The sequence below is a fragment of the Carassius auratus genome, chromosome 42, assembly GCF_003368295.1.
Source record: "Carassius auratus strain Wakin chromosome 42, ASM336829v1, whole genome shotgun sequence".
NCBI classification, from domain to species: Eukaryota; Metazoa; Chordata; class Actinopteri; order Cypriniformes; family Cyprinidae; genus Carassius; species Carassius auratus.
Genome location: NC_039284.1, coordinates 9,978,646 through 10,006,556, shown reverse-complemented (window position 1 = coordinate 10,006,556; position 27,911 = coordinate 9,978,646). Strand labels below are relative to the sequence as shown.

Below are 27,911 nucleotides of genomic sequence, written 5' to 3'. Positions count from 1 at the left end.
TTGTTTATGCCTGTTTATACAACAGAACCAAATGAGCATGAATAACAGGAAGAGGAGGAATAAAAGTAATCCAATGAGGCCAAGCAGGCAGGGCTCAGAGGACGTTGCAATGCGGCATATTGGCCACCAGTGGTCGCTGTTCTGCGTGTTTGCTTTTACACTCTCCCGATAAGCTCCTTTCTCATTGTCATTACACGGTGGAGGAAAATGGCAACTCCAGTGCACGTTTGCAGTCCGCAATACAGATCGATGTTGTAGGCGCGACCATGAGCTAAACATGGGATATGTTTTATTCCGCTGTGGTGACAGAGAGAGATATGCTGTAGATCTTTCGAGACATCTGCATTGCTTTTGATCCGAGGACTGACTGTGCATCGCTGGATGGGAATATACATTCAAGCTGACCATTGTTTTATAGAATAATACACGTGCTTTATTTATACTCATTAAAATACATATTTATGCACCGATAGCTTTACATACATAGGCTTGGCTAAGTTTCTTTTTTCACCTTTTAAATTATTTATTGCATCCATATATTCGTTGGGATATCATCAGAAAATGAGGTAAGCAGCCCAATGTGTTGACACTGCATGTATTCATTTATACATCAAAATGCATTGGATATATATGTATATATATTGCTATACATTTATGTATTATATAGCACTTGACACTGTTAATCACTGACATTGGGTGTGTTTCAAACCTTGAGAGCTCCCTACCTTGACAGCATTTTGGGTGGCCACTTTGCGATGGGGATTTTGATTCTTTTCAGTGACTTGAATCTTTTGAATCAGTTCACTGAAAAGATTAATTCACTCATTCTTTCAGTGACTCTTTGTGGAAGTTTCACCGTTACGCCAGTAGGCGGCGACAAGCGAATGGCCTTTTAATGTGAATCATGAAATTATTCACTTAACCTTTGAGTTAAGTCTTGTTTAGCCTTCAATACCATTTACAAATCTAACAATTAAAACGCCAGAAATAGTGTTCACATAATGAAGGAAAACTATAACGATACATATATTAACATCAACACCAATAATTGTGTCCACACTAAATTCTCACTCTTTGAAGGCGGTTGGAAAAATCGTTCTGAAAGTAATTCCAACTATACCGTTCCTCGTTATGGTTATACATGTGGTGTTGGGTTATACAGCTATCGTTATTGTTTTTGTTGTATACGTGGATTAATTGTGGTAAGTGTTTTCTTTACAAATGAAAGCAGATCGATTCGATGGCCGATCCTACAAACGGCATATCTCAGTTTAGTCTAGGTTAGATCAAAATAGTGAATCATTTAATGAAAAAATATTCATATTCCTTAAGAAAGCCCAAACAATTAAATGCTTATTTACAGTCTGCACTGAAATGCGGTGTGCTTCGTCCTATTTGCATTTGAAAATATGAATCCGTTAATGGAATGTGAACTGGAACGATTCATTAACCTAAAAGATTCATGTGAATCATTTATTCATTCACACGTTCGTTAGGACACGCCTAGAAACGGACCCTCAGAATGCTGAATGCTCGAGCTGAGGTCTTTCATGAGTGAGCAGATTCTTCAGCGGTTTTGTGTTGATAGAGACGGTGTTTGGGGTGTGTAACGCTTGTGAGCTGAGATGCAGTGCTTTGAAGTCGATGTACATGACAAGTTTAACTAAACTGTCCTCCGAAGTTAACGTGACCACATACAGTATTTTGTTCTAAAGTGAATGGAGCAGAACACGCGCAAGTCTCCACCGTGCAGTATTTTCACTGGGTGTGTTCAGACTCCGAGTCAGTCTGGTAATGACTGTTCCTGGATTCATGCTTAGCTGTGGTTTGGCAACAAATACATCTACTGTATCTCAAATGCAAATCACAGTAACAGTGAACACGTCATTAATCACTTCAAAATGAAGAAAATGTAAAAAAAAAAAAAAAAAAAGGTTTATGTTTATAGTTTTAGTTGAATGCAGTAATGGAATGCATTGTGCTAATTGTTGATTGCTTATGAAAATCATTAAAACAAATTATTTCTTTATTTCTTTTAATTATAGAGTATTATGGGAAACGTTAAAGTAATTTTCTCTCAAGTGCAATTCCTCAGTTGATTTTAATCCCTTATTAGGGATTTTTGAAATCACTAGCTTGTGTACATAAAAGCTATTAAACACTTTGATGGAAGAGAGTAAATCAGCATCAATATATACAAGTTTGTGTATTTATTCCAGCCTCTCTGAAGTCTTCTGCATGTGTCTGCTTTTGCTTTTCTTTATTCTCTCTCTGTCTGGACTAGAAGGAAGTCTTAAAGTGTGCTGGACCGGGTTGCATTCTTGCCTGCAGGAAACTGAGCAACTGGTTCAGTGGAATGATTTATTCAACCCTTGATTCCCTATGCAAAAGTCTTTACTTCACAATGTAGGCTATTTTTAGCAGTAATGCTTCAATATGGGAAGGTTAAAGCTTTCACTCCCATTGTGGCAGGAAACGGTGAGTGTATGAAATGAGCTGTATGTAAAAAAGGGATGAGAACAGTTGATTAGGTGAATTATACATGTCGCACAATCGTATTGTCAACAGAATATAAAAGATCCTGTTTTTGTGTAAACATCTGAATGCTACACAGCATTAGTCTCACTTCAGTTGGACTAGTTGTCAGTTATGCTTGATTTATACGCTGTTGTCTGCGAGGATGTTTTGTCATTTTTTTGACTTGTCGAGCTAAAGCAAATGTATTTTCTTGTAGTGTTTCCTCTTGCGTAATTTATCTGAGACCCCGAAGAGGTATCAAATCCAGCTGTCACGATTCATTCCCTCGTTTTCCATGAACAAAGAGCCTCATCTGCCAGCACAAACACATTTCTACTACAGCATGGCACTACATTTCATTGAGCCAAAGTATGTATATGTAGTATGTATGTGTGTGGGGTGGGGGGATATTACAAAAATGGCCATGGTCTACCTAAAATAAAGGAACAAATTAATTAATTAATCAAACATCACTACACAATTTAACCAAAACCTGGGAACTGATGACCGGTAATAAAAATAAATCTCATAGTGTTTTAGTCTGAATCATTTTAATGAATCATTGCAAGAGCAAGTCTGACTCAATCACTCTGAATGCAGCCTTCTTGTTTCTTCTGGAAAGCTGCATGAATGAGAATGTGTGTGTGTGTGTGTGTGTGTGTGTGTGTGTGTGTGTGTGTGTGAGGATCATGTGGCTGTTTCTCTGCTGTATTTCTGTTGTGGAGAGAGACTCCTTTAAGGCACAGACCGCCTTCCAATCCTTTGAGTGGATAAGAATGGATGTGAGCAGGACAAGGTGACTGGTCCATATCTGTCACATGCTTCCCTTTCTCTCTCTCTCTCTCATTCTCTCGACTTCTTCTCTTTCCCTCCTTCACCCTCTTTTCTCTCTCACACACTCCCTGTTCTTGCATTATTATATCTCAGAAATGAATGTGCTCTGTGTGTTACCCAGCTGAGAGGATGAGGGATGATGTAGGCACAGTCTTTTTTCCCCCCTATTCCCTGTTTTCTTTTTGTTTCATCCGGCTGTAAGGAATTTTCTTTCTCCTTGATGTCTACGGAGCTTCACCTTCCCAATATGTATTCTTTTGATGACTATGGGTAAGAAGCTGTCCTGTGTAGTTTTTGTTATTAGCCTGTTTTCTGAGTTCCTCTGAGGATTACCGGATATTTCACTTTGAATAATAAAGCCTGTGTTTGCTTAATCATGCTTTCAGACAATCCGAGTGCCTTTTAGTGTGTTAACTTTGCCATTTTCCCCCCACCAGCCGTTCCCTCAGTGGAATGAGCTTATTAATCTACAAAAACATGCTTGGGTTCAATAACTACATAGCAGGAGTCCCAGACCCACTCCATGTTTTACTGTTGAGTCATTTAGCATCTTGAAAAAAAAACATGGGTTTGAATAAGAAACCAGGACACTGGCTTGGAGTTTTCAATCTGCATTTATAGCACTGTTTCCTGCAGACAGTTTTAGGGCAAGATGATGTTTTACCAGTGTACAGTGCTCAATTTTTGTAGGAATAAATTTGGATATTGTGGAAGTGCATGGAGAAGAGATGTTTGTTGAAACGTGAGCTGGAATATTTTGAGATTTCTTGACTTAACCGAGACTTCAAACCAGAAAAGAAATGGGTTAGGCAAGATAGTTAAAATGAAATAAGAATGTGATGTTCCAGAACTGGGAAGCGCTGCAGGCAGTCAACACCAGCTGGAGCAGTGTGCCATGTGGGACAAAAGTGTGGTTGAGCCTGAATTTGGGATGTCTTGCATTTGATCCAAAGCAGAGCCAAACATGTGGTACAACTCTTTCATTAAAGCTCTTTATTTTGAGACAAATTGAAAGGTATTTACAGTGACAACAAGTCACTCGTGGTGTTAGATGCTGTAAACATGGCAATCCTTAAATATTTGTTGTAACCAGACTGACTACACGGGTCTTTCTTCTTTCTTTCCGCCTCGGGCTGTTTTCTTTCTATATTTGTCTCGATGTTTAACCTAGTACAGTCCTATTTTCGCTTCTGATTTCTGGCGCACTGCTGCTAATTCAAAGTAAGTTCCTTTAAGGATAAGGATTAGTTAAGAGTGTCCAGCACCTGGTGTAAAGTGACCAGGATGTGGGGGAAGGGTTCGGGCCGTTTGTCCACTCATCATCACCAAAGAAACTGCTTCCTAGCTCAAAATTCAGATCTGATGTCTAGGCTTATTCTACTGAACTGCACGTCTCTCTATTGCGTAAGATGTTTCGCCTGCTCTTAGAAGTTGTCAGTTGTAATAAAAGCCTGGGGCTGTATTCACCAAAATCTCAAGGCTTAAAGTTGCTCCTAACGTGGAAATTTAGCAGCAGCTCTTAAAATTTACGAGTGTGTTTCCTCCTAATTTCAGGAGTTTTTTTTTTTTTTTTTTTTTAAGAGTAATTGATCAATTTTGAGTTTGATTTTGATTATTGAGTATAAAATAAGGTGTGTAAATATGTTTTATGTTCCATAGTGTTGGGATCGTTCACAGTTACCAGTCTATAATTGATCTTTCCATTACGGCCGTTTCCATTTTTTCTTCTGGGTTAATAGAATACAGCACTTTCCATATCTTCTATATCTCATATTTCTGTATTTCATATGATCTCAGATGATTTATGTCCTCCATTTAAAGTGAACGCGTTTCTAGTGCTGAACCCTCTCATTTGATCAGTTCTTTGAAAGCCATGCTTGAGTGAAGAAATGCTGACCTATGGGTAGTGTGTGCTCAGGTTTCTCTTTTAATGTGTGTCAGTCACAGCCTTGCTGACCGTCCTTTTTCTGACCTGCCACATACATTTCTAATAAGAGGTAAATGTAAAGCAGTCATTCCTCTCTCTTCAGATTCTTTTGCTGTGTGTGAACTTACTGGGCAGCTTTAATAAATTATTTACATAATGAAAAAAAAAATAATAATAATAATATATATAACCTTTTTTACTGAAAGCTAATTTTGTTTTCATTTAATTTATGATTTAATAATCAATTAACTAATTAAATTATTTTAATACTCAACACTCAAATAAGTCTATAACTATAATAGTCTGCAATAGTCTTATAAACATTTTTTTTTTAGGTTGCCTGTCTAGTTCTTTATTTAAATATTAATATTAAAGGGTGCCTGTAATAATATCTTGTCTTCATGTCAGATTTTTTTAAATTTTTAAACATTAATTGAAAGGATTGTTCATCCAAAATAAACATTGCATCATCAGTTACTCACCCTTACGTCTTTCCAAAATCTGTATGAATTTCTTTCTTCTGCTAAGGTCAAAAGAAGATATTTTGAAAAAATGTAGATAACTAAACAGTTGACCATAACCATTGACTTCCATAGTATTTTTTCTCCATATATTATGGAAGCCAACTGCTACTGTTTGGTTTGCTAAATTATTTTGTTTTCAACAAAAGAAAGAAACTCACACAGGTTTGGAACAAAAAAAAAAAAAAAGTTGGACCCTCAAAAAAATGATCCAAAATATTTTGGTCAATCATTTTGGCCACATGAGTGTTTAAATGTATGCCATCTTTGCTACAAAATAGTAAATGAAATGTGTGTGTGTGTGTGTGTGTGTGTGTGTGTTTGGAAGCAATGTGTTGTTTTCAATTCCTCTGTCACAGCAGGGTTGGGGGGTTGGGTGTCATAAAGTAATCCCCCTCAGTGTAAGACAAAAAAACACACATCCACAGTCAGGCCGTCCCGTTACGTCCCATTGTGAGACCTGGGTTGGGGCCCTATGTTGACCACTCACTCACTGTTGAACCTGTTTCTGTTCTTTGCTTTTACTTTCTCTTCACTTTTTAACAACAGTAGAGATTATCACTTGTGTTTTTTTGAGGATATGATGGGATTATTGAAAATGCTTATTTAATCTTGGAACGGCTCCTAGATGATTTAAAGCTTGTTTGGATGGAAGTCCACATCTGTTGTGCTGTACTACATCAGGTCTATTTTACGTACTTGTTTGAGATTAATTAAAGCAGGTTTGGTTAGAGATCCAGTAGTGTAGCACAGATCTGTTTTGTGGAGGTGTTGGAGAGATGGATGCTCATTCTGTCCAGTTCTGCCTACCACAGAGCCACAGTGACTCTGGGCTTCATATGACTGGATGCAAAATCAGGTCAGTGTGATGTTCTGTTCACATCAGCAACCTAATGCAAGGTTTAAATACATTTAATGTTTGAAGAACATGTCTGAAGACGTTTCTTTTGGCGTGAATATCATCATTTGGAGACTGCTTGCTTATGTTTAGATGCTAGCATGAATCTGGAATGAACTGAATGAAACCGTTGTATATGCAGACTATGCTTAATCCACATACAGTATCTAGACCAGTGGATCTGAACTGGTTCTGCTTCAGGACATTAAGTGGTGAACCAAAACAGTATCAAAATTTTATCACACTGAAGTACAAAAATAAGTCCTTAAGACCAGACATTAAATTGATTTATATTAAATATCATATCATTATATAATATTCAGTTGGCCTAATGTTAATCTCCTTAAATAATCATATTGTAGTCGGCACAAATTGTGTATATCCTTGTATCCATATTTAATGTACTCTATGTAATATTTTATTTTATCATGTGTAGTTTTGTATATGTTTTTCAAGTTTCATTTGACTAGCTTATATGAAATAACAGATGAATTCCCAAAATACTGTTGTGTTTGATTGGACGCATGTCCTTTAATGTCAACAGAACAGATATGGGATGCATTTTCTTCCACCTTTTAAAAGTTGATAATCCTCTTTATTTTCCTGGCATAAATATACACTTAATTGTCTGAAATAGTTGTCTAAATTTATTTGACTTTATATAAATATTTGAAATATCTATCAAATTATTATTTATTAGTGTTTAGAATATATAAAGTTATTTTAGAACAAACCTGCGATTACTTTTGGGTTGCCTGCCATCAGTCTGGAAAAAGTGTGAACTAGTATTGCACACTGATAAATTATTGTGAAGGGTTGGCTTATATTGAAACTCTGTGAAGATGTTGTGTGAGGGCTCATGTTTAATTTATGTTGTTATTAAAGAAAGAGATGCTTTAGGGGACATGTTCGCTTTCGGTCCAGTGGTTCTCTTGAAGCGATGTGGTGAGTGTTTCTATAGTACCTTTAGCAGTAAAACACAAGACATGCATCTGCTCTTAGCCTATAGCCTTATACAGCTCTATTGAGAACATTCAAAACCTCCAAAACCATATGTGAAATTAGCAAGATTTAACCGATTATATCCCTTTGAGAATGCTTAACTGTGAGCATTTAAAAAAAATGTGGAGCATAGAGAATGACAGATGACAACGTTTAGGATAAATGAAAGTGATGTGACTAGTGGTCAACCAATATATAGGTTGATATTTGTCATTTTTTCAGATACCGCTATCGGCCAATAAGTTTTTCTGCTAAGCTGATGTTTTTGAGGCTTTTATTTTGACAGCGCACACAAGAGCTCACTCTCTCTTTTGTTCTTCATCATTGTTAACAGTTCTGTTAAGCTCTAACACGTATAGAAGTCTGTCTGATAAACAGATAGAATGGTTAAATAAAGAAATGAATGTTTACAGAAAGTATTATAACGATTAATACAGATACATATATGATAACCGATATTATAACAGATACAAGTCTGACTCTCTAACCCAAGGGTGTCGAACTCAGTTCCTGAAGGGCCACAGTCCTGCACAGTTTAGATATAACCCTCATTAAACACACCTGATCCTGCTAATCTAATCATTTAGGCTTATTTGATAACTACATGATATGTGTGCTGTGGGCACGGTTAGAACTAAACTCTACAGGGCTACGGCCCTCCAGTAACTGAGTCTGACACCCCTTCTCTAACCATTAGGCCGAGACTGCCAGGGCAGTATAAACTTAGCAGTCCTTCCTGAAAAGTTTTGCAGAGCACTCAAGCACTTTAATTCATAGGCAAAAATAAAGCCCATTAGGCCTTCAGCACTGCTTTTTATTGTATCTGTAGCGGAAGATGTGTGTGTATGGATGTGGATTTTGGGGGATGGTAAATTCGACATACAATATTGAAGTTAAGTGATGTGCTTTAGGAGCTGACACACATTTGTATTTGTAGTGTGGGGACACCAAGCCAATGCTGCCATTTATTTAGCAATGTCACTGAATAAATCACATTCAAAGTCTTACCTGCATTTAACAGTATTATCATTATGGACCAGCAGCAATTTTTATAATAGGATAATCATCATAATTTATTATTTTAATAATGATAATCAGCTCTATATTTATTCATATTTTTTATAATAATGTTTAATATTGTGAAAAAACACTGAACAATACACAAAGAATTACTACATTAAGATAATATTTACATTAGCATAAATTGTGGCATTAGTTGCTGATTCTAGTAAGAGTAGAGTGGTATATTATTATGCATCTTGAATTATTATTTCTTTTCAACAAAACTTGCTACAATGCATGCTTGGATTGCTGTCATGGCAAAGAATATGTGTGTTGCCTTTCATGGTTTACTAGCTTGTGATCTTCCTACAGACATACGCTAATTGTTCAAATGTTTAAGGTTTATTTTTAAATACATATACTCAGCAAGGATGCATTTAATTTATCAAAAGTTACAGTAAAGACTTTTATAATGTTACAAAATATTTGAACTTTCTTTTCAATATCAACATCCTGGAAAAATGACAGATTCCACAAATATATTCAGCAGCATTAAGAAATGTTACTTGAGCACCGAATCAGCATAATACTTTGCTCAGTTTTGCCATCAGAGGATTTGCATTTTCATGTGTAATTTGGTCTCTTATTGTTATCATTAATGTATGCCAGTACAATTGACATGAATTAATTTGATTATGCAGAGGCCAGTTTTGCTCCTGGCTAAATTCTCCTCAGTGCTCTGTGACATTCACTTCCTCAATGTTGAGATTACTGTGTTGCAGGCGACGCTAAATCCTTGGTAATTTAGATTGTGGCCTTGAAGGAAGTCTTTCTGGAAGTCAGCCTGTAGTCCAGCTTCTTAGGCCTCACAAGCTCCCTGTGAGTGGGAAGTGTCACTCATAGACAGAGATTTAGTTTGTTCCACCCTTCCTAAAACGATTACTAGGTTACAAGCTAAAAAAATTCCTCCCCATTTCCTTACAAACTCTCTGTCAATTCAGCTCAATCCTCCCACACTCTAATAACAGGGGACTTCCATATTTTACTTACTTTAGATTCATTCATTCATTCAAATGACGGTGAAGAGTGTTACAACCAGGCATATATCCAGATGCATTAGCCTCTATCAGCTTAGAGCCAATTATTTCCACTGAAATCAGGCCAAATGAGGCAGTGAAGATCTTGTGATCAGACATAAGCAGAGTTAGACCTTGTGTTTGGCCTCGAGCTTAGACTAAATGTTTTTTAATATGAGATTAAAAGGAGCCTAACCCTTTCAATCTCTCTCGCTCTCTCTCTATTTGTCTCTCAGTTATTGAGACAGAGTTTGGGCGAGTGGAGACCAAGTTCGCTGAGATAGTGATGATGGCTGGAGCCAAATGGGAAATGCCAGGCTTTTCACAGCTTTTATTAATTATGGCGGCTTATCAACTGGAGTCTCTGGCCGATAACAGCTTTCCTTGCCCTTCTCTTTTACCATCTTGGCATTTACACTCAAAGGATCTTGGCTTGCTATTTTCAACATTTACTAGCTGATGAGTTTCCTGAATTCTAGTAGATTGTTGATTGGTCTTAAAGGAATAGTTCACCCAAAAATGAAAAAATCATCCATCCTTCCTTCTATTTCTATGTTAAATTGATATTTTATTGTATTTTAAAATAAAACAAACAAAAAATTAATGAATAAAAACATATTTATAGTCAATTTGATTTAATAGAAAAAAAAATCTAGTTAAATTAGTTGACTTCTAACAGTCCAGCGAGTTTTGCAGTTTGCTGTTAAAATGTTTAGGGCTGTAGCTATCGAATATTTTAGTAATCGAGTATTCTACCAAAAATTCCATCGATTAATCGAGTAATCGGATAAAATGTGTTTTTGCTTAATTAAAGTGCAATATTAATTATGCAAGAGAAAATAAGACTCCTGGGTCTCTTAAAATGAACAACTAAGTTTCCTTTTTTAGAAAAAAAATATTTTTATATTTTAAATGCATAGAATGCAATGCATACATCAAAAATAACATTTGTTATTAAAACATTAAACATTAAAACACATACAACATTAATTTAATTTAATTTATCTTTTAATTATTAAAAATGAAGCAAACTTAACTTTTTAGTAAACAAAGGGGATTTACTATAAAAAATAAAACATGGAAGAAATGTTGTGTGATTAAACCTTAATTTTTTTTTTTTTTTTTTAGTAGTAGGCTATGTACATTCTGTTGAACAATAGTCTTTAACCGGACTTTTATTTTGACGGGTTGACGTACCTTTACGTACAGTTCTGTGTATGTGATGTGATATTATTTTTACTCAAATCAAACGGTCAAATGCTCATGAAGTGACTGTCGGAGCAGTTCTGGAGATGTTGTTCATGTGTTCACGTCCTTATTTAGTGAGAGGAAAGACGCTGAATTCACCGGAGCGTCACGCGCGCTTCAGTGTTTTTAATGAATGAAGACGCGCTTCTGCTCCATTCATTAACACAGACATGCAGAACATGCAGGATTCATATTTAAATAGACTGTTCCGGCTTAATATTTACAGAGATTAGTCCATAACGTGATTTGATGTAAGTGCAATGACCTATTTTTTATTAATTCATTCAAAATTTGGCAAATTCCGTGCCATTCCGCATTAAACTGTAAATTCCGTTTTTATGACTAGATTCTGCGATTTCCTCCGCATTTTTCCGCATCGCGGAAATCATAGGGCCCTAGTTGTGGAATGCCAGCTCGATCTTGCAGTGGACACACACCACGACGTTCTCTTTATGTTTGCCCGCGCCCTCAAATCAAAACACTGCTGTCTCCTTGCAGTATGCGACTTCAGACACAGCGCTTGTGTCTCCTTCCGCTTTGTGGGTGACGTAAACGCGTTGTGTCACATTAAAACAATCATTGCGAAAGAACCTGACGTGAGATTAAAAAAAATTAAAAGAGGCTTCGAGGCAGAGGAATTTGCCTCGATCATTTTTTGTAATCGATTTACTCGAGTTACTCGAGGAATCGTTTCAGCCCTAAAAATGTTTGATTAAAATATGTAGATTGAATAACCAACATGTGTGTGTGTGTGTGTGTGTATATTTACATAAAAAACATTGCCCATTTGTTACGCTCCTATTTTTCACATATAATTAAACGTGCTTAGATTTGCACAGGTGTGCAGAACAGTTTAGAGCTCAACAAACAATTTCATTATAAAAGGCAAATAATACTCATCATTCTACAAAGTGCTGTGCGATGGACAAATGGTGTAGTCTGGCCTGTTCCAGCACGTTCAGCAGAACGGATCACACCAATCTGCCAGGCAACAATGGCTTTGACCACGCCATCGCTTAGCAACACTCATCTCTCCCAAACTCTGCGAGCCATCAGAAAACATTCTTTCATTATATTGTGCTGGCGACGTGTGAGAACTACATATGCATTCAACAGGAGTTCCCATACCAATCATGTAGTGTCCTTACGAGATCAGGTGCTTTTGGCCCACTCCATCACACATACGCTGAAAAATATACATGTTTACTCACTCCCATTCACATTAGAGAGCATTCGGCTAATGGGGTTATAGCTGGAAGGCCCAGGAGATCCCTGTCCCATAGTGGTGCTTTATGGAGTAAAAGCATTAGATCTGTGGAGCATTCAGACTCTCAGCGTGTCCTCCTTTCAGCCACTTGCCCGTCAGGCACTGTAGCAGATTTACTCAAAGTGCAAAATGTAAAGTTTAGTGACGTTTTGAGGCAAAACTGTTCAAACTATGTTCAAATATCTATCCTTTTGGCTATATAATATAATATTTAGGACATATATTGGTGACCTAATTTGTTTTTCACAGCCTTTTAATAACCTTTTAATAACCTTTTTTGTCTCTGCTAGTACATTTTATATTGTCTTGCATTGTTACAAATACATTTTTAATTTGTATGTTTTGTAAATATTTCATGCAGTTAATACAAGCTCATTAAAAAGTGCTTGAATCCTGCAAAATGCAGTTTAAATGGAGAATGTACCGGTATATTCCAGAAGTTCTTCATGTCATTCATCCATGACTGAGTAAAATATATTTATATATATTTACATACATTTTACATATACACAATATACATTTTAAAAATCAGCCTTGTGCAGATATAAAAGCATATATATATTTGAGCGGAGTTGTAACTCACTTCTTTCACTTCTCATAAAAGGTTGCTTCTTTATGATGGGTTTTTTTTCTCTTCGGTAGTCCAGCCCCCACTAAACCACTTTTCATATGGTCCATTTATGCATCATTTTTCGCTGAGTTGAGTGTGAATTCTCTGTTTTGGCATAATGTCAGAGAGCCGTTGAGTCTGATTTATTCATTCAGGTGTATTGTTTCAAATGGCCCTATCTTATGAATCGTTTTTTTGTTTTATTTCGAGTTAGGTCATGCGCTGCTGCTCTTCCAGTTATACAGGCGGGTGGAAGGAGTGTATGTGGCTGGATTTGGGTGTTTCTGTGGGAGTTGAGTGTGATGGTGGAAATCTGCCTAGCTTAAGTTAGCACACCAACAGGAAACCAAATCTTCTTTGTGTGAACCAGTCAGTGCTCGAGTGTTTTACTTCATTTCAGTGAACATGTGCAAACTCTTGAGGTGTTTGGAGTTTGTGAAAGGCTTGAATATAAGTTGACTTGTACTGATCACAATGCTTCAGTCCAGTGTGCACAAAATAAAAAATAAAATAAAATAAAGACAGTCACAAGTTTGAATTAGTCTATTGGATCCTTCACTGAATGAACTGACTGAATCAGTCTGAATCTGACTCACAGAGTAAACCACAAGCCTTTACTTAAAATTAAACAAGAACTGATTTGGATTTGTGAAACTTCAGAATCAGAAAAATACTTTAATGACAATTATTTATAAAACAATACAGTGTTGTTAAAAATATGCAATACTTTGAGATTAATAAAAACATAAAAAAGCATTAAACAACTATTTAACTATACAAATAATTAAGTCTTTAAATATATAAATATAATTATTTTTATATGAATAGGCTTGTTATGGGATAACACTTTACAATAGTCTCATTAACTAACAGTGAACATACAATATGTTTTAACTTAATTTATTAGCCTTCGTTATTGTTAGTTAATAAATATATTCATGTTAGTTCACAGTGTATTTACTAACCTTAAAAGATACAACTTTTGATTTTAAACAATAAATTAACAAAACAAATCTATATATAACAAATAAACATTATATTAATAAACAATTATACATTATCCAAAATTATTTAATATACCTGTTTTAATCTATTTAATTAGAAACATAAAGGAACAAAAGTGTAGCATGTCTTTGTGTTTAATTAAACCATGGCCTCATATCAAACAGTCAACACGGGTACATTCCTGTCTCACTCTTATCTGCCCATCACACTATTAGTACAGATAACAAACCCGCACCTTGCTAAGTGTCTTCAAACAAATACAGTGCAACAATTACTGTTCCATAATACCACAGTAATGGCAAAAGGCATTATTGGAGAGTTGTCTGTTTTAGTCTTCTTGGAACAAACAATGGAAACTAATGTCACCGACCATTTAAGAGCATCTTTCACCGAATACGCACAGCTAAATATTACTCTCAAATACACACGTGCACAGAAAATGTTGCAGAATCAAGTTGGAGTATTATTTTTGTTGGTAATAGTCTGACATCTGTTTTTCATTGTCCTGTGTCGTAATTTATCGTCGTGGTCTTTGTTGTGAAACAGTGAATCTTTAACTAGCATTCCTGTTTCTTTCTCATAGTGAACAGAGCATATGTCAAGCCCGAGCCTCTGTGATGATCTATGATGACGCTAGCAAAAAATGGGTTCCAGTCAAACCGGGCCAGCAGGGCTTCAGCCGCATCAACATCTACCACAACACTGTCAGCAACAGCTTCCGTGTGGTGGGAGTCAAACTACAGGACCAGCAGGTGAGATACTAACATGGTACAACAAACCAGAGAAGACACTGTGTGATATGATCTTACTGTACACAGTGTGTGCATCAGTTGCACAGTCCCATCCACATTTACTTATGTACATTTTGTGTTATTGTATTTCTTAAAATCTGAAATGTTCTTTTTTCGTGGTTGTCAAAGATGCCATTTATGCATAATTGGCCTGAGAAAGGTTTTCCCTTGAAGAGCATTTGAAATGGTTTGATTACAGGGAGAAAATGTCACAGATGCAGATCCATAACCACATGTCGTCACTCTTCTAGGTCGTTATAAACTACTCTATTGTGAAAGGTCTGAAATATAACCAGGCCACGCCAACTTTCCACCAATGGCGTGATGCGCGGCAAGTTTACGGGCTGAACTTTGCCAGCAAAGAGGAGGCCACCACCTTCTCCACTGCCATGCTGTTTGCGCTCAATGTCCTGAGCTCTCAGGATGCAGGTAATTTACAAAACCTTGTATTTTTGAACTCTGCGCCGCCCCACTATAAAGTGTTTGGTTAGGTGTTACTTGGAATATTTCTGTAATTTATTAGCATTTTTTTAAATTAGTTTGATGTAAGAAGTTATATTTCAGATTTATTACACTGTGACCATAGGTTTGGAAGGCATTAAAAGTAAGAATTTTGGAATAATTAATTGTGATGACAGTTTGTATGAATCTACTTCTTTTTTACCCATGGTTTCATGGGTAAAGCACTGCCAGGGTTTTAGTTTTCTTTTTTCTTTTTGTGTTTAAAAAAAAAAAAAAATCAAGTTGAATTGATGAAAAGGTGACCCTAAATACATTTGTAATGTTTATCTATCAAATAAATGCTGTTCTTTTGAACTCTTCATCAAAGAAGCCTGAAAAAAAATAAAAAGTTGCACGGTTTTCACAAACATATTAAACTCTTTTCAATATTGATAACAATAATACATGTTTCGTAAGCACAAATCAGTATATTAAAATGATCTCTGGGAGAAAAAAAACTGGAGTTATGATGCTGCATCACAGCAATAAATTACATTAAACAAATATATTAAAATAGAAGGTTATTTTATATTGTAATAACATTTCACAAATTGTTGTTTTGCTGTATTTTTGATTAAATAAATGCAGCCTTGGTGAGCATAGGATAGTGTAGGACTTGCCAATAAATAAATAAAAAAATAAAATAAATAACTTTCATGTAAGGGATGCCAACTAGTAGTCGTGAATATTGTTGTTTGGGTCTTATCCATGGGACCGTTAAGTGTAGTGTAACTCTTATTTAAGAACAGCACACAGGCCTCTCTGGTTTCAGGCTGCTGCTACTTATAAGATGTTTGGGGGCGGGGAGGGGGCTTCTACCATTGGTGCTCAGCCCTGGTTAAAATATCCACGGAGCCAAACAGTCTCAGGCCATGGGTGTTGCATGTTACTTGCTTTTTGGGGTGAGTAAATTAGAGAGGTTGTTAGAAGTGCTGCTCGCACCTCAGCATGCAGAAAAGAGAGAAGCTGCTGTGCACCTGCCTGAACCCACCTGTACGGAGTCCTGACTGTTATTACCGGTTCCCACCTGGTAGTGGAGCTCAAACTGCACCATTATAAATATCTGTAAAGGGACCTGAGAGGGCCGTGGAGCCATGCTTGGCCCGGAGTTTTCCCCAGCGCCAATCCGCCGGATCAGCTCCACAGTAATACAACTCAGCTGTAAGTAGTGTTGAGGGCTGGGGATTCAGGCGCATGGTTTAATAATGTGATGTGATGCCTCGGATGGGCTGTTGTGGTGTCTTTGATGGAGGATGTGGTTGTGGAAGCTACTGTCAGAAGCTCGTGATGAGGCGTTTGCAGGTTTGGGAGGTCTACTGTAGTGGGTTTGACGTGACGTGTATTTCTGAACAGTTATCATTAGTGCTTGACTGATATGGCTATGTTTAAACTTAACATTTCTTCAATTGAAGAAAAATAAATGAATAAAATCACATCAAAATCAAATACATTTTGTGCATGTGCATACAGTGTTTATTTCAGTGCAGTTGAATTTCTGGTGAGTTCAGGAAGAAGTGTGATCAAATATTATTTCAAATTTGGTTCAGATTTTAATACATACATAACTGTAAAATACACTACAGATTTATATTATGCAAGAGGTGTGTTATAAAGGAAAATGACAGGGTTTGTAAAAAATAAAATAAAAAAAGTCATCCAATGAGAGGAAGAACGGTGATGAAATGTTATTTCAAATTTGGTTCAGATTTTAATACATACATAACTGTAAAATACACTACAGATTTATATTATGCAAGAGGTGTGTTATAAAGGAAAATGACAGGGTTTGTAAAAAATAAAATAAAAAAAGTCATCCAATGAGATTTTATCTGTGTTTCCACTTCTTGTTATCTCAGTTTGATCATCATTTCAGCTCAGTGATCACCATGGTATGTGTATTTGGTACAAAGCGACTCCGCCGCTGCAACCACCAAATGAAATGGTATTTGCGTCATAAAACAAAGTAATCTCAATATTTGCATGGGATTTCCACTCCAAGGCATTTTAGTTATTTAACCATAAATCACAATAACATCCAGAGCTCCAGATTTGACTCTTGAGATGCACTTAAAACTACAAATCCATTAACTTTATACAGCATCAGTCGAGCCAACCATTTTAATACACTCTACTGCAGCCATGTATCAGCATGTTGCTATTGCAAGTGATTTAATCAAGTTCATGAAATAAATCACACAGTGTATTACACCTCCACAACCTGCAGTAGAGAGAGATACGTGATCAGGACTAATATCATTCCTTTTTATGCTGCCCGGTTACAAAGTGCACAGCTTAATTGATATCACGCATTATGATTGAATCCAGAGCACACAGAATTATATTTGGTTAGTAAAGTCTTCATAAGAAGATTTTTAATGCACTTCTTGGTCTAAATTCTTAAGGTGGAAATACTTGCCACATTGTCTAGCTTCACCAGTGGAGCAAATAGCATTTATGCATTACCCAGAATGCTCAGCAGGGTTTGGATTAATGGTTTATGGTCTGCAAATTGATGATGAGAATGGTGAGTTCTGTTCAATTTCCATTGGAATTTTTTTTCCCTTACTATTTTAGACAGATCATAAGAATACAAAGTTCTTATTGAACTGATAGCATCTCATGCTTTAAGACCACACTTATCTGAAACACATATCTGTTTTTATTCTAAGGAAGGTTGATCTTGCGATTTTTATGCTGTTGGTCTGTTTACTGTGGTCCTGTGTTGACTGATTTATCTATATGTGTAGTATGAAATCAATGTGATGTTACTTTTAGATATTTTAGCAGTTGTATGGTGTCTGTTATAATAGGGACAGATGATATGGGACCATTTGCTGCAGACAGGACCTCAGGTGGATTGCATGTTTGCGACACTGTGGGAAATGCTGCTCTTACGTGACGTATGAACATGTTCCCATTCCTGTTGCTTGGGGGACATGATATTCAGTCCTGCTGAAAATTTTATTTTTGTGCCAATGACAATCTGTTTTCCCACTTAGATGTTGAAATAGAATGTGTGCGTACTGTAAAAAAAGAAAAGAAAAAAAGTGTCCTTTTTGTAAATAGGCCTAGTCATTAACAGTATTTTAGGATGTGACGCTGCTCGCTGGCATTAAATTCAGTGAGACTGCTGCTCCCATAATCAACTTAAGGACACGGATCATTTATCATTAAATGTCCCACCTGTCATCTGCTTTATTTGCATCTTGTGTCATTTATCATGCTTTTTTTATCAATCTGCAATAACTGTTTAAAGAAACCACATACATTACTTCCTCACTTACTAATAAAACAGAACTTTATTTATTACTTATTATATAATAATAACTTAGACTGTTTAGTAGTTTGTGCTGTTTATGATACTCTGTCTGGTGCGCTGCCTGAGGTTTCTGTTTAAATGACTTTCTTCTTTTAAAGTCTCATCAGGTCCTGCCACTATGATCAGTGTGTTTTGTGTTATTTCAGGACATCCGCTGCTGCTGTTTGCTTTGTCTCAGCCAGCAGATGATCGACCTTCAATATTGAAATGTGGTCGAAATAGTGTCCGTTGTTGTTTCAGTGTTGCAGTGACATTGAGATAGGATGTCTAATGCTAAATGGTTCTAAAACGGTTAAAAAAATACTTTGAAATCAGCGTTGGGATTTTAAGATCTTTACAAAAATCAAGACATTAGGACAACATTGCGATATGCAAAAAATGAAACTTGAATTATTTCTGAGAAGCATAATTAAGAAATGCATAACAGTATTGTGGCAAAAGTAGTCACTAAATTGATAAACTTACAAAAAGTGTCTTTAAGGGCTATTCACACACTTTCAGTGTTCAAGATCTTTAAAGGTTGATTCTGATTGGCTGTCAGTATAATTTTGAAAGTTGATGATGGTTATTACAACTATAATTATAAACATTTTATGGTTTAGGAGTTTTCCTTGGTTTTAGTCACACTTTTTACAGTGTTTAGATTTTGATGGGCTAAACTCAATTATGTTTGATGGTGCCTATCAACCACATCTTTCCCTGAACAGAAGGGCCTTCCTTCCTCCCTTGAGCTATCATGTCCCATACCGAGTCCCTGAATGTCATATGACATAAATAGTCATCATCTTTGTAACCTGAGAGGCATTTACATTATTAGCAGAGCTCCTTCACACCCTATAACAAGTTCAACAGAACGGTGATGGTGGCTTGCGAATGACTGTGTTAACTCTACCAGTAATAAGGTGTCGGAGATTGTGACTTGACATTATTGGCAAAATATGTTTGGACTATAATATTGATTTATTGGACTGAAATAGTTTAATAATTTGGCACTAAGATGTCTAAGTTTGGGAGAAGAAAAAGGTCATATGTCTAACTAAACTCATTCACCTGTCAATTTAGTAGTCAGATTAGACGGATAAACAGGTTTTTGTGACATGGCCTGATTTGTGAAAATCACAAGCAAATTTAAGTGAGGTGAAAGAAAAGCATGAACCATACTGTATTAAACATAGATTCAGTATTAAATAATACTACATAACAAAGAGGAGTACAACAAATGTCACATGACATAAACAAGTTTACCTTGAGGTGCCAGAATATATTAAAGCAATCAGACACACATTTTACCATTCCAGAGGGACAGTTAAATGAAATATTTAAATTATGAGGTGCAATTCTTTTCTTTTCTTCAGGGCCAGGAGCACATCGTCAGAATGGATCGGTGACAGATGATGCCGAGGCTCAGAGGAGGTGCGGACCGTCTCTAATGACACTTACTTTTTCTGAGACATCTGTCAGATGTTAATCAAGCTTTTAAACATTGGTCACATTGGCCTGAATTATACCATATGCTCTCTTTTTAAAGTGAAGTGTGTGATGATTTTTTTTCCTTCTGATTCCCCTGAAAGGTGTAAACACTTTTTCTCTGTGGTACCTTCAGAGTAATCCTGTTTAAGCAAGAGTGACTCAATCAAAGGCCTATCTGTTTGCGCAACCAATAGCAGATGGTGTTTGGGAAACCAATTCAAAAACTACATTTCAATGGGTTACCACTAGAGACGCACTTTTTTTAACATTACTTGTCTGAAAGTGTAGTGTTCAGTCAGTTACCTTTGTGAAAAATTACTAATTAGATAATAATAATGAAAAAATTCTCACTATTTTTTAGTCCCTTCAAATATTTGTTGTCAGGAGGATTGAGACCACTTCTTAACTGCTGTTTAGATTGGATTCTGCCCTCCGGTGGACAGATGAAAAGCTGCACTCTGTTGATGCACTATACAGCCTAGCATTTATAAAAACCTACCGAGCTGAACTGAACAATGTATGAACACACATGATTGTTTACTCTCTAATGGAGCTTGTCTTTGTGTCAGTTTAATACAGTGGATTGAGAGTGTTTAGATGTCTCTTTGCCCAACATCATTAAGTGAGTTAACATTTGTTCCTAGGCAAATGATGGACCAGATACAGATGGAAAGGGAACGACGAACATCTGGCTCTGCAGGTAGACTAAAGATGCCACACCTCTGTGGAATATGATATGAGACTGCACTGTGTGCAATTAAGATACACAAACACACACTCATTAATACCCACAGAGTAACCTTTCAGTTTGTTTGGAGAAGAGTTAATGCTAAGGAATATCAAATTCCCCGGCGACAGAACAGATCCCCAGTCCAAACAGCACATGCTGTCCATCCTCTGTCATACACACACATTCTCTTTCTGTTTCCGCCCCTGCTTCAGCATCAGTTCAGCCAAGACAGTCACCTTTCATAACGCCATTACAGCATTTGTGAGTTCTGTTTTGGTGAATCTCATGAAACATGTCAAGAACATGTTGAAATATCATTTCATGCCCAATCTAAAATCAAGAAAAAATGTTTTACTGAAAATCAATAGATATATAAAATAATCAGGTTTTAAGGACAATTATCATATACTGTATCTATACGTGACAACGAACTAAAATGTATTTATTACATTTTGTTTATTTATTTATTTAGAAATGCATATCATGCATATTTTCTATTAACATTTATATTTAAAAAAAAATCTGAATACTTTTATCACTTTTAGTAATTTTTGAAATGAGAATCACCATTGAGAACAAGCAACATTGTTTAAAATATCTCAAATGTTAAACATCTGGATACATTATCATACAAGAATTTGGGAGGGCGTTGTTTTAAAATCTGATCTACATGCTTTTGTGAGATTCACCTGTTTACAAGGCGTACAGAATCCTTTCAACATCGTATATTTCGCTCACATTTCATCTTTTTAAGTTTGTTTGTACACTTTGATGCTTGATTTTCATCACTGTCATGTTGCTCTCTTTTCGTTTGTCATTTGTGTTGTCTTTTTCTCTGTTTCTCAGTCTCCACCCTTCAGTTTAAAGTATCAGCATCCGCCTCTCAGTCCGAAAACACTCTGCATGACCTCAGACAGTATCGGGCTAACACTCTTCCCCCTTCCTATGCTCACTTTAACCCCACGCAACCCTCCTCCCACACCTCCTCTTCATCCCAGGAACGAGAGAGTGGCTACCGTACTGTGGACTCCCCTCGAAAAAAGGCACGGCAGCTTTCCCAGCTTTCCACCTCTCTGGCTTCTGCTTTCTCCCCCGTGCAGCCAGGTATCACCCCTCCACCTCGCAATGTCAAGCAAATCCCTCTTTCCCCTCCGATGACTCACCAGGACCCCAAACATGCCACATGGTCTTCCACCCACATGTACACTCCATTACCCACAGCATCGCCACCTGTTATAATGGCGGTGCCAGCCAAACAACCTGCTCTGCCTGTCGCTCTCCCCTTGCCACCCCTAAACAACGGCCCATCCTGTGGCTCCAAAGTTCCTGTTAAAACATCCCACTTGGAGACTGTAACACACCACCAACAGTCGTCCAGTGGCCCAGTAGAGGAGTACTGCCAGTATCAAAACCCTCCTTTACTGGCCACCTCTGGAGCTCTGTCGCACCCACACTATCCCATACTAGAATCGTCCCCCCTGCCCCCTCTCATTGGCCAGCCTTTCCAAGGCCCTGCCCTCCACCAGCAGCAGCAGCTGTACCAGGCCACACCCCCATTCAACACCACAGTCACCTCTCACACTAGTCTGTGTGAGGGGGCAACACCCAAGATGTCTCCCTCTCCTGTTTATCAGAACGCCACAGCGTCCAGCAGTAAGTATTTCAAACCCCCATCAGCTACCCCCTCTGTAGTTTATTGCCCACCACCAAAAGTCTTCCCACACCTGTTCCGGGGGAACTGGGCTGTTGACATTTTCATCTCAAAAACCGTCTCAAAAAGTGAACAGTACGTTTTTTTTTTTTTTTTTTTTTTTTTTTTTTTACTGAAACCATATGCAAATTCTGGCCCGCCAGTGTTAAGGATGGTCTGCTGACCCAGGGCCAGTGTGAGAGTGTTTGGGCCACTTGACAGACCAGTGTCACTTGTCCTTTTTGTTGCTCCACTGAACGTGCATTGAACTTGTATATATACTTTGCAAATTTAAACATTTGGTTTTCTGTGATGTATTATGCAAATTCTGCCGATTTGTCTCCAAGATAATATTATCTAGCTGGCTGACATGGATGAGGTTTTGTCAAATTTGCAAATAAACCTCGGAGGCATCAAAAATAATGTTGAAAACGACAAACCAAAAGTCCCAGTGTTTGTGAATTTATGAAATAATTTTCATATAGAAAAAATATACAATACTGTGCAAGATTTGGGGTTGGTAAGATTTTTTTAAGATTGTTAAGAGATTTTTAAAAGAAGTCTCTTATGCTTCCCAAAAGCTGCATTAATTTAATCAAACACAGTTCTGCTGCATTTTTGTGGAAACTTTAATACTTTTTTTTCAGGATTCATTGATCAATAGAAAGTTCAGCAGTTATTTTAAGTCTTTTGTAGCTTTAAAAATGTCTTTACAATGACTTCTCAATTTAATGCGTCCCCTCGGAATAAAACTATTACTGAGCCTTCACTTTTGAATTTGTTTTTGATTTTTCCCGTTTGCAATTCTGCTTTCTACATTTTAGCTAGTGATGCACAACATCACCTTTAGGTCAACACAAATGCATTGAAGCTTGTTTCTACCACAGAATAAAAAATAAAATTAAAAAAAAAATGTTCTTATTAAGTTATAAAATCAGAATTGCAGGAAATTATTCTTGCAAGGTATATCACAGAATTCTGAGGGGAGAAAAAAGTAAGAATTGGAAGATTGTAAACTTAATTCTGAGATGAGTCACAAATGCCTTTTTTCTTTTTTATTCAGTGGTGGAAACAAGGTTCCATACAAATATTTCCCATTGCAGTGTATTTGTAATTAGGCACTCAGTGTAGAATACAACAGTGATACGTTCCTTTCTTCCAGCAGGTCCTCCTGTTCCACCGGGTCATCCTTCCATGCTCTCATCCACCCCTCCTGTTCACCCCCCTACCTCAGCATCCATGGCGGGTCCACCAGCCCCTCCGCCCCCTCCTGGGCCTCCCCCACCCGGACCGCCTCCACCCGGGCCTCCACCACCCTCCATAGGGCCCCCTCCTGCCCCTCCTCCACTGCCGGCTGGTGGAGGATCTGCTCCGTCAGGTCTGGCTGCAGCTATAGCTGGTGCCAAGCTGCGAAAAGTTCAGCGGGTGAGTGCCACTTATCTTTCTCAAACCTCAACATGTTTCACATATTTCATTTTTTATGCAAAAAGTTTAATAATAGTATCTTGCTGCCTAATTATTTCATGTTTAATCTTTTGTAGACAGAGGAAAGCAGTAGCAAGAACGATGCCAATCGCTCCAGTGGAGGCAGTGGAGGAGGTGGAGAAGGTCTCATGCAGGAGATGAATGCCCTTTTAGCACGGAGGTCAGAACGCCTCCATTTTTTTTCCATAACTAATGATACATGACTTGTGGAAGTTCACATATTGATTGTTAAATATGGTCATTCTGCAGGAGGAAGGCCTCAGAGAAACCAGAAGACGGTCAAAATGTATGACTTTTGTACACTATTTGTCTAAACGCACACTGATTGTGTTCTGTTCAATTCCATTCATTGTGTATTTTCTTACATCAGGAGGAGTCTAATGGATCGCCTTCATCTTCTCGTGGACAAAATTCAGGTGGTGTTTTTAATTAATAAGTATTTATTTTTTGTTAATTTAGCAATTTATACTGTATATACAGTATCACTCAGAAATTTGAGGTTGTTAATTGTTTTAATATTTCTAAAATAAGTCTGTAATGCTCATCAATGCTACATTTCTGATCAAATATACAGTAAAAACTAACCTTGTGAAATAATATTAAAATAATTGTTTATAATAGATTTTTCAGCAGCCATTTCTCCAGTGTTCAGTGTCACGTGTTCCTTCAGAAATCATTCTATTATGCTGATCTGATCAAGATACATTTATTATTTTTGAAAACAAATGTATTTTTGTGGAAACAAAATATATAGGATATTCAGAAAGCTAAAAACCTTTTGGTAGAAATATATTTATTTGATCATATATTTTTTTCTTAGGTAAATTATGAGCTGTATTTAGGTTTGGTGAGCAAAAACAAAATGTTTTTGAATGTTTTTCTCAGATCCTGTGAAGAAGCCATGGGAACGAGCCAACTCTGCAGACAAGTCTTCAGCTGTGTCAAGGTATTTTTTAACAGATTTACTGTTAAGTAAACATTTCATTTCTCACTCTGTTCTGCGAGTTCTTTGTCTCTTGACTTCTTGTTATTTTAAAACATTTGGTTCCTTTAAAATTGACATTGGCTGAGGCATTCCACGCTGGATTGCACCAGAGCAGTGAAATGAATGATTTTATCAAGCTTAGAGTTTGCATGTGTGAGTAAATGTCTGTTGCTCGGTTGCCAGTACAAATGGTCATGTTAAGGAAGTAAAGCCCTGGGCAACACGAGCCTGGAATGACCTAAATGCAAACAAAGCCGGTTCTGCTCGCTTTCTGACAACCACAAAATGTAGGTTTTTTTGTTTTGTGTAAGCTAGCATTGAACGTTTGTGTAAACACATAGAAAATGACCTCTTTGAACTCTGAAAATGAACCGGTTATAAAAACTGAGATTGCATCAAAAAACAATATTATTATTTAACATATCTACACTTTTTTTTAATCAGCAAACACGACTTGCAGGTACTTTTTTGATCGTTCAAATTGCATTTAAATATTTATGATGAACATTGTACAGGGCAAAACCAATCGGAAACACCAGTGATGCTGAGTCATTCGACTTTGACAGAATGAAACAGGTTAGTTCAGAATATTTTTCAAAAAGGCATATTATTGTGATGTGTATTGTGTAAAAAATGAGGATAGACTGGCCTGCTAACAATGATCCTATCTGTTGTGTTCAAAAGGAGATCTTGGAGGAGGTTGTGCGGGAATTGCAGAAAGTAAAAGAAGAAATCATTGATGGTAAGTTTTAGGATGCATTTTTTTTTTTTTTTTTTTATATGAATCTTTTCAGTTCTTGAGAACGATAAACATTTTTCTCTTTTTCGTTTAGCCATTAGAAGGGAACTGCTGAGGATTGGCTCCACGTAGTCTTTAGAAATGTCAACGACTACGACAAACAACAACTGAAGGTTCGGGGAAGTACAGGAAAACGCACATGAAAGTGTTTTCTCACAGCATATCTGCAATGCTATGGAGAATTCAGTTGCAGAAATGTTGTGCAGATACAAAAAGGACAAGGGAAAGCTGAGGAACAGAAGGAATTGGAGCGAGTGATTGTGTGTAGGGATGAGTGAATGAACGAGCGAATAGAAATATAGACCTTCACACTGAATTTTCTATTTCCTCCGGTATGAACGTAGAGACGGTCCACTGTGCAGCTTGCTGCTCTCGCTCTTTCAAGTCTTAAAGTCAACTCATTGGAAATTGATGAAGATAGTTTTGTTTTCTAAGTTTTTATCGTTTCATTGGTCATTGTTATTATTGTTAAGAATTGTATTATTATATTAAATGAGAGAGATACAAAGTTGGACAACAGCCTTTTATATTTTATATTAATGCTCTTATTCTTTGGTTTTAAGTACAAACTGCACACATTTGTGCTAAACTGTCAGCTAACTACCACAGTTGAAACGGTTTGAGACATTTTGTTTGTTTTTTGGCCAATGCAGAAGTTCAGTGGAACTTTGTTTTAACTGATTTTGAGGTATGAGGTTAAACATGGATGCTCTATCAATGAGCTCAAGAGATGGACATATATATATTTATATGTGCGTGTGTGTATATATATATATACATATATATATATATATATATATATATACATACATACATGCATACATACATACATATATATATATATATATATATATATATACATACATACATACATACATACATACATACATACATACATACATACATACATATATATATATATATATATATATATATATATATATATATATATATATATATATATGATCAAAGAGGGCTGTGAAAACTAATCTGCATTGTTAATCCTTTTAATCTTTTATTTAAAAAAATACACAGAAATGTATCCTTTCATAATAAGATCATGATAATAAGAAGTTTAAATGGGGGGAGAAATTTCATTATGAAATATAATTTTTTCTCAAATACTCATTGGCCACAATTAACGGCACCCTTTTAGTCAACATTTTTTGAAACCTCTATTTGTCAATTTTCTCCTATAATGCCTGATGAAGTTAGAGAACACCTGAAAAGAGATCAGAGACCATTCCTTGATCCAGAATCACTCCAGACCCTTCAGATTCCAGCTTCCCTCCAGCTTCTCCTCTTCAGTTCACTCCTCTCATTTTCTATAGGGTTCAGGTCAGAGGACTGTAATGGCTAGCAGAAGCTTGGTTTTGTGCTCAGTGACCAATTTCTGTGTTGTTTTTGAGGTTTGTATTTGTATTATTGTATGGTTGGAAGATCCAAATGTGTCCCATTATAAGATTTCTAACAGAGTCAGTCACTTACAGATTTTTTATCTGTTGGTATTTGATAGACTCCATGATGCCATGTGTCTAAACAAGACGTCCAGGACCTCCAGCAGAAATAGAGGCCCACAACATCAAAAATACAGCTGTATTTTTCATTGTACACATGGGGTACTTTTTATCTTTGTGTTCACCAAACCCATATTCAGTGTTTGCTGCTAAACAGCTCTTTTTTGTTGTTGTTTAATCTCACCATAGAAGCCATTCCCATCTGAAGTTCCAGTCATGTCTGATAACTGAATATGCTTGAGTTTTGTTTTTGGATGAGATAGGAAAATATTTCTCTAAACCCTCCCAAACAACATGTGTTGATGTTGGTTCTGTTTGACAATTATTTTTAAGGTTTTCTAAGCCCAAGACTATTTTCTGCAGTTCTCCAGCTGTGATCCTTGGAGAGTCTTTAGCCACTCAAACTCTCCTTCTCACTGTGCATTGGGACGATATAGACACACGTCCTCTTCCAGGCAGATTCTTAACATTTTATGTTGATTGGAAATTCTTAATTACTGCCCTGATGGTGGAAATGGGAATTTCCACCGCTCTAGCTCTTTTCTTAAAGCCACTTCACTAATTTGTGAAGATGAATTATATTTTGCTGCACATCAGAAATATATTCTTTGGTTTTTCCCATTTTTATGGATGATTAAGGGAATTTGGGCTTTGTTTTCCCTCCTCTTTATATTTCTGTGAAACAGGAAGCCATTGCTCGATAATTTCATGTTTATA

At 36.7% G+C, this 27,911-nt stretch overlaps 1 protein-coding gene across 8 annotated transcripts; it reads left to right on the top strand.

Moving 5' to 3' along the window:
* Positions 1 to 60: 60 nt before the first annotated feature.
* On the top strand, positions 61 to 26,189 carry LOC113060593 (ena/VASP-like protein). 8 transcript variants are annotated; one of them, XM_026229642.1, is made up of 14 exons: positions 61 to 566; positions 14,491 to 14,659; positions 14,950 to 15,127; positions 19,874 to 19,931; positions 20,633 to 20,688; positions 21,565 to 22,371; positions 23,571 to 23,833; positions 23,950 to 24,053; positions 24,143 to 24,179; positions 24,264 to 24,309; positions 24,779 to 24,839; positions 25,394 to 25,454; positions 25,563 to 25,620; positions 25,712 to 26,189. In XM_026229642.1, exons 1-14 carry the CDS (start codon positions 562 to 564, stop codon positions 25,747 to 25,749), a joined length of 1,941 nt encoding a protein of 646 aa, XP_026085427.1. In that variant the 5' UTR covers positions 61 to 561; the 3' UTR covers positions 25,750 to 26,189. The 8 variants fall into 8 exon arrangements, with proteins under 8 accessions (XP_026085427.1, XP_026085424.1, XP_026085423.1 ...); XM_026229639.1 differs by lacking the exon at positions 61 to 566 and adding an exon at positions 3,198 to 3,313 and having other exon boundaries at positions 23,574 to 23,833; XM_026229638.1 differs by lacking the exon at positions 61 to 566 and adding an exon at positions 3,198 to 3,313.
* The last annotated feature ends 1,722 nt before the right edge of the window (positions 26,190 to 27,911 follow it).

What these genes read in the sequence shown, in the direction of transcription:
- LOC113060593 (XM_026229638.1), top strand. Translation starts at nt 3,207, where the DNA reads ATGTGGCTGTTTCTCTGCTGTATTTCTGTTGTGGAGAGAGACTCCTTT. An exon ending in CCTGAGCTCTCAGGATGCAG is followed by an intron (nt 15,128 to 19,873) that starts GTAATTTACAAA and finishes TCTTTTCTTCAG; the next exon opens with GGCCAGGAGCACATCGTCAG. An exon ending in AAGTCTTCAGCTGTGTCAAG is followed by an intron (nt 24,840 to 25,393) that starts GTATTTTTTAAC and finishes AACATTGTACAG; the next exon opens with GGCAAAACCAATCGGAAACA.